This window comes from Seriola aureovittata, chromosome 11, assembly GCF_021018895.1.
Source record: "Seriola aureovittata isolate HTS-2021-v1 ecotype China chromosome 11, ASM2101889v1, whole genome shotgun sequence".
Lineage (NCBI taxonomy): Eukaryota > Metazoa > Chordata > Actinopteri > Carangiformes > Carangidae > Seriola > Seriola aureovittata.
In genome coordinates this window covers 4,028,043-4,035,315 of record NC_079374.1, presented here as the reverse complement: position 1 = coordinate 4,035,315, position 7,273 = coordinate 4,028,043, and the positions used below count along the sequence as shown (strand labels likewise).

General features: G+C 37.0%; 1 protein-coding gene across 1 annotated transcript; it reads right to left on the bottom strand.

The window, feature by feature from the left end:
• Positions 1–3,903: 3,903 nt before the first annotated feature.
• LOC130177834 (trace amine-associated receptor 13c-like) lies at positions 3,904–5,294 on the bottom strand. Its single transcript, XM_056389811.1, has 2 exons — positions 5,125–5,294; positions 3,904–4,829 (listed from the first exon to the last, which is right to left on the bottom strand). Exons 1-2 carry the CDS (start codon positions 5,292–5,294, stop codon positions 4,010–4,012), a joined length of 990 nt encoding a protein of 329 aa, XP_056245786.1. The 3' UTR covers positions 3,904–4,009.
• Between the last annotated feature and the right edge of the window lie 1,979 nt (positions 5,295–7,273).

Here is a 7,273-nt window from a genome sequence, read left to right as displayed (position 1 = left end):
TACAGTAAGTACATACAATTTAAATTGAATTTATATATTTAGCACTGTACGATAGTTTACCCTTTTTAACTCTTCAGCAACAGAGGGAAACTATTTACACCTTAAAACATATAATTTGCGATTTACACATGCAGTAGCCATAAAACAGGTTTACAAGTATCTTGATCATTTACACCTGACATATGAATTACAAACAGCTTACATTAATGAGACTAATTGTCTTAATCTCCATGAGTCTGACTGAGTTGACTTGAATGATCATTTTGTATAGCACACAATATTACTCTACATGAGCTGATATGATGATGCTACACAAAATAATTAATCAGTGAGGGGGTTACTCTGAACATTACTGCATTACAAATAAAGGAGCAAAGACTGAGAAAGTAAACTGCTATCAAACTTTAGCTTACAGGTATTGAGTTTTTTTATACAATCTCCTTTGCTGTATTAGCCACTGCAGCTGCATTACAACACAACAGAAGTCTTAGCTATAGAAAGCGATATCATGTGCTGTGTCTGTGCAGAACTGACAGGATTAACCTAATTCACTTACTCATCACAAACACCCTCAGTGGGATCAAGTCGAAGCTTCACCACTTTCATCCGAGAAGAACTTGTAGACATCGTCAGTCCAAGGCTTCAGCAGCAGGGAACCATATGCACCATCTTTCTCCGTCAATGTAAACAACCCCAACATGTGCTCTTGTTTACAGGAGGTAAATTAGGCGTTTCACGCGTTTTCATACCTCATAATCACCCAATAACGACAACGAGATTACAATGTCGTTGTCATATGAATAGCTGTATTTACAAATGGGTGGATCAGGAACATCTGATTTCTGACTCATACTGTCGAAATGTGACACTCATGCTGTTTTTCTGCTCATATAGTTCTACTAATTAAATTCACTTTACACTCTACTTTAAGCGGTTTAAACAAAATTTGTTCAATCCCACGGGCGGAATTTCTGACTCTAGAGGGTTAAAATAAATAAATAAAGTGTCTGTCTATCATCTAAAAACACTTCCTCTTTACCAAATCCACAACTGACATGAACAATTAAAATAAATTGTAATACAATCAACAACACAAAGTACAATTAGATCAAACCAGATAAATGCCCACACAAAAAAATTAAATGTATCCTTTAAAGTGTTTCTATTACCGGTCTTTATTCTTCCTTTAAGTTTGTCCTTTTAAGTTCCTTAAGGTTATATATTTATATAGTTTAAGTTCGTTTACACTGAAAGCTCCTTTAAAGTTATTACTTACCCTTTTAAATATATCAGTTTTTATTTTTAGTCTTGGATTTGATTAAGATAGATGTTAGGTTTAAGTGTAAATCTTTCCATGTGATTTGCTCCCTACCACCTCTTGAAACAGCAGACCATCAACACATCAGTCTCAAGGTGAGACAAGGCCCTCTAACAAGCTGCTATGATGATCTGGACAGCACTCATTGTCAACAGAAGGAATCGTCCCTTAAGTCAGTTATTCTATAAATTGAATGTCTCTTTTCAGTTCATACTGGAACAAACAATACATTAGATTAACTATAATAAACACTTATGGACTAACAAATCACTACTATCTTTTTTCCAATTTGCTTATCAATTTCAAATTAATACATGTTGTACATTAACATTTCACAATACATACCTATCAGCTTCAACACAATTAAACTATACATTATATATATACATACTATGGCAGTGGCTATGAATGTGGCTCTTAGCTTAATTTAGATTCTAGGCCTCAATCAAGCCGACAGAAATGGGCGGCTAAACAACTCAATACTATTAACTACAGTATATTGACTTCACACCACACATAATATCCTGACTGGTTTAGCTCTATGACATTCCTGAAAAAAAATAAAAAGCAGCTAAACTCTTTTACAACATTTTTTTTTGTTAACCAACTAACTCAGGTAGCTAACTTACCAGAATAATCCACGTTAGCTTGCAGTAACCGCCTGACGTGGTGGATGACCCGCTGATAACCTCTCTGTCACGGCAAATCGGCATAGTAGTTTTCTCCCTCCAGGAATACTGCCAGCTTTTAGTCAGTTCCACTTCAAACTCTTGGATATCTTAAACAAATATTTTTTTTACTTTTCTCCAGACCTAACTGACTGTTTGTTGTACATACGTCTGAGCTACCGGGTCTGCAGTAACCGTACGATTTTTTTCCCCTTCCATTGTGACCTGCCGTTTGAACAGCGCGAGCTCGGTGGTGATGCATTCAAGGGACTTCTGTAAAATGTTTAACTATGATTAGCTTGCAGGCGATGCGTTTAAAGAAGACCACACAATACATAGAGAATAACCTTAGTTATATGTGATGCAGCTATTATTCACATGAACTCTCATAAATGTAATCCTGTCTCATTTGGAAATTTTGGTAGGCTACCTTGGAAGTTTTAGTAGTGGCTTTATTGGTGAGTTCTCAGTACGTCTGATATTCATGAATGCCATTTGACTATTTTCAAACCTTGCAATTTCAGAGCCACATTGAATTTGTTAGTTTTATGCAAGTTTTGTTATAAAAGTGTGAGGAAATTTGCTTTTTGGAAGTAAAGTTGAGCTCATGGATAATTTTATAAATTTATTAATTAAATACAATTTTTTAAAGTCAGTGCTGCTTTGCCTGTATCGCCTTATGTAACATTGGTTTATTTATTCTTGCGTTTTCAACAAATTTACATTTGTATCTTGTTCTTATTTGAGAATTTGGCTTGATTTTTTTTCAGATTCATTGATGTTGATGCTGGCTGTGTTTCATTTTTAGCTCAGTTATTTTTTTACTCATTTTTAGTCAATTCTTTTTTTCACTCTTTTAAGTGTGCAGCTGTTGAAAGGATATGGTCTTCCCCCTCCATCCATGTGGTGGCGGTAGGGTACATAATCAGTGTCTTTTTGGTTTTACTGTGTGAGTGATTTTTGGTTTGTGCACCAGCATGTGTTGGCCCGATGAGGTTTAACTGTACTTTTCTTACTTATCACAAGCTTTTATAATTCTGTACATGTGTCCGGTCTTTGTTGATTTTCATTTGTATGATTTCCTATTGGTTCTAAGAATTTTGTATTAAGATGTGAATGAAATAAATTAACACATCATATGCAGCAACGCACAATTATCTTTATTTGCAACCTTATCTGGTCTGAATGAAGTTTCTGCTCGGTTACACTTGCTTTCTTTGAATTAGAAGTATTGCAAAAATTAAAGTATTCTTTTCAAAATTTTAACAACATAAAAAGCCCTTCTTGGTCTTTTTCTCCATTTTATATGACCTTTTGACCTCGTGTTTTTTACTCGTAATCTGAGATCCTCAGTAGTCATGCAGTCACAGGCCCGAGGTAATGGAATAGTTTACCTGAAGATCTCAGGTTAGCTGGTAAATCCCTTTTGGGCTGTATCTTATATTCTTCATATTGTAAATGTGTGATGTTCATTATTGCTTTTATTTGTGCAGAACCTTGTAACCTTGTTTAGAAATGTTTTATATATAGATTATTCTTCTTATTATCTTTTTCATTCTCCATGTAACCCAGGTCACATATTACACAGATTATGGGACTGTTGTCCTGTAACAAACTTAATTTTACCAAGACATAGATTTTTGCATCAACCATAAACTCTAACATCAAATTCTGTTGTCATATAAAATAGTTACCTATGTGTTGTGATACAACTGGTACAAAACTGGGTTTTAGTGGACATACAGGTCTTTGTGTTGCCATAAAAATAAAATCAACAAGGTTTCCAGCAACAACTGCATTATTTTTGCAAAGACAAGACTCTGGCTTCAGTCACCCAATTAGAATAACTGTGATCAGATCACAAAGAATATGTGCAGTCAAAACCAAACAAGAATAGAGGCATACGGTTGTCTGATAGAGACAAAATTACGTGAAATTTTGTATTTGATCAACATAAAGTAATTTTGTACCATATATAAATTCAGTGTATTGAAGACAACATATGAATAATTTCCCTCTCTTTCTACATTAAATTGACCTCATGGGAGCCAGGCTGCAGTATCTGAAGTGTAACAATGTGTTTAATAGCTTTTCTAAACCAGGGGTAGAAAAAAACATAGATCACTGGGTTTAGACAGGAGTTGAAATACACCAGCCAAAGCTCTATGGCTGAAGATCTTGCCCCTACCATGTTGCTTTCAGTTGCAACAGCAAAACAATAATATGGACTGTTGCACAGAAGAAACATAGCTATAACGACACCAAGAGTCCTGGCTGCTTTGATCTCAGATTTCTTAGCTTTCACAGTCTGTGAACGCTGAAGTGTGACAGCTGCAATGTGAGAACGCATGGCACGAGCCTGAGACACAGCCACCACAAATACTCTAATATACAGAAGTGTAATGATTAATATGGGGCCTAAAAAGGTCACAACAAGATCAACAGCTCCTTCAATATAACTAACAGCAACTACACACTCTCCATAACAGGAGTTATACCTATTTGGTTGTTTTAAGAAATCCCTCAGTATCCAACTGCTGTGCACAACAGAAAATACCCAACAAAGATAAACACAGTATTGAACTCTTCTCAGAGTGACTTTGGTGGAATAAAACATGGGGTCACAAATAGCAATATAGCGGTCAATTGATATGAGGACCATGCTTCCTACTGAAACACTGACAATGAGAAATCCTAAAAAGTAATGCACAGCACACATAAGGTCACCCAGGATCCAGCAGCCTTGGATGTGGAGAAGTAAAACTGGCATCTGCAAGAGTCCCATAAGGAAGTCTGCAACAGCCAGGGAGAGGAGGAGGAGGTTGGTGGTGGTGTGGAGCTGCCTGAAATGAGAGAATATCAACACTTAAGACATTGTTATATATAGAAGTTGTAGAAATAAGTGTTATTAGCAGTTATAATACTAGCAGTGTGAATTGCTCTTTAACATGGTTAAATGCAGAACAATATGACAGATTAGTTCCAAGCAGATAGCAGTGCAGTAGCATATGACATGACAAGGATAAATTAAAAATCATTTTAAATTTTCATTAGAAACCTAAATGTGACATTATGGTGCATAGTTGGAACCAAAAATATAAACATTTTGTAGGCCATGCAGAGAAATATTATCTCTGCCTGAAGTGGGAGATAGAGATGATGACCAGCAGGTTCAGAACCACAGTGAGCACAGTGATGAAGGACAGCAGACTGTAAATGAGCATGGCCTCCAAGTGAGAATGCATCATCTTCCTGCAGGAGTTGTTGAGCTGGGGAAAGCAGAGTTCAGCTTCTTCCAGGGCCTCCATATTCAGAGAGAGGAGAAGCTGCTGAGCTCTGACAGCTCTCTGAGTAAAGCTCTTTGTGATACAGCTGATTTATCTCTTTCCTTCCTCCCCTCCCACATGAGTATGTCATACTCTGGCCGTATCTATCTATCTATCTATCTATCTATCTATCTATCCAGCTATGCTACACCTATTGTACTATAATCTAGTTGTGTCAATCAAACTGGTGTCGATCAGCCTTAACAATAAGATCTGACTAAGTTTACATTATCATTATCAGCCACATGGAACTGGCTGGCACCATTACAGAGCTTCAGTGTAGAAGGGGCAAATAGTCTTCCCTTTTCCCAGAAAACTACACATTGCTTTGGGAATTTTTATGTACTCTGAACTTTTGCACTACAAGCCTTAGGCAGGACAGCTGCTTTGAAAAGATCATACTGCCTGTAGAGGGAGCACCACTGCCACCTCTTGTGCTTTGCCATGCATTTTGGCATTGCAAAGTAATCAGACCCTTAATTCAGAAGCTTGTAGAAGCCCTTTTGGCAGCAATTACAGCTTAGAGTCTTCTTAAGTTAGTCTCTGCAAGCTTTGCGCACCTGGATTTAGGCAGTTAATTCTATTCACTCAAGGACAATTAGACACATGTCCTGAAGACACTACCAAGGTTTTCTTGGATGTATGCCTCAACCCTTGCATGCTGGACTACAGCCTTTATGTCAAATTACCAAACAGACAGCTTGGAGAGGTTTGGGTCTCACCAAATTCATTGACAAATTATAATCACAGTAGACAAAGAAAAATATAAGACCAGTGCACAGGTGGACTAGCCAACAGGGACTACTGGTTCAAATCCTAGTTGGCTTTACTGACTCCATTAGTGTCTTTTACGGCTCCATTAGTGTCATTCATTCTCACATGAAACCAAGTGTCATTGTTTCAGTTATTCATGATGAGTCAAGAACCTTAACTGCTAACCTTAAAGGGAACCTATTATGCTTTCCAGAGTTTCCCCTCCCTTATAGCACGTTCTATAGCTTTTTGTGCATGTAAATGGTCTACAGAGTCACAAGGATCAAAGTTTACACCAAAGGGATTAACTGTTTGGGCAAAATCCAATTTTCTCCTTTGTATGAAACGCCTTTTTGGGGGTCCAGACATTAGTCAATACGTCTCTTGGTGCTGCCTACCTGCAAGCTTGGTATGTCCCCACACAAGGCATAGCACATAACTACTCATAATAAAGACTTTAGTTTTGTAGTGATGCTGAAAAGACACCATGTTCTCAATTGCATGGAGAAATCTTCTTCATTTTTCCACAGCTCCCTCCACTGCTCTAAACATTACACTCTGAGCCCGGTACTTCAAGGAGAACTGCTTCAGAAACTGTGCACAATTATATGCTTCATTTTTGCAATGGTTAATTCTGTAGTTAATTCTTAATGTTGAAAAACATGGGACTCAGCCTGTCACTCTGCATTGTCATTGTGGATCTTGATGTTTAACCTCATTACCACGACCTGATCACATTAGTAAGAAGCAGCATAGCAAAGATATAAATGCTTTTACTGTCTGTCAGTATTGACATGGTGTACCTCGTTAGTTCAAATAAATTATCCACAGTTTAAACGCTCAGTTCATTTTTCAGTAACTTTGCGCACTAAAGTTTAATTAATTCAGATTGCTTCAGAGAGGGGAGGGTGGCCTTTAAGAGCCCTGAGCTCTAACAGTGTGTTTCAGACGGAGGTTGAATAGAGTACAGTATAACATGTACAGAAGAAGAAAAATAATGTCTTTTCAGAACATTAAAGCATGTAAATCTATTTTGGTCGACAACAAGAATGAAATGATGAACACTGAAAATGGCCATAGTAGTACCTCTTTAAGAAATTACTTATTTTAACTCAAACCATGATCTTTTCCTAAACCTAACAAAGTATTTTTTTTGCCTGAATCTAACTAACTCATGACTTTTCTGTATGCTTAACCATGTGTTTATT

Excerpts from the sequence above, each read along its gene's own strand:
- LOC130177834 (XM_056389811.1), bottom strand. The coding sequence starts at position 5,294 with ATGGAGGCCCTGGAAGAAGCTGAACTCTGCTTTCCCCAGCTCAACAAC. Across the intron at positions 4,830-5,124 it reads ATCTCTATCTCCCACTTCAG|GCAGCTCCACACCACCACCA; the intron begins GCAGAGATAATA and ends CTCTCATTTCAG.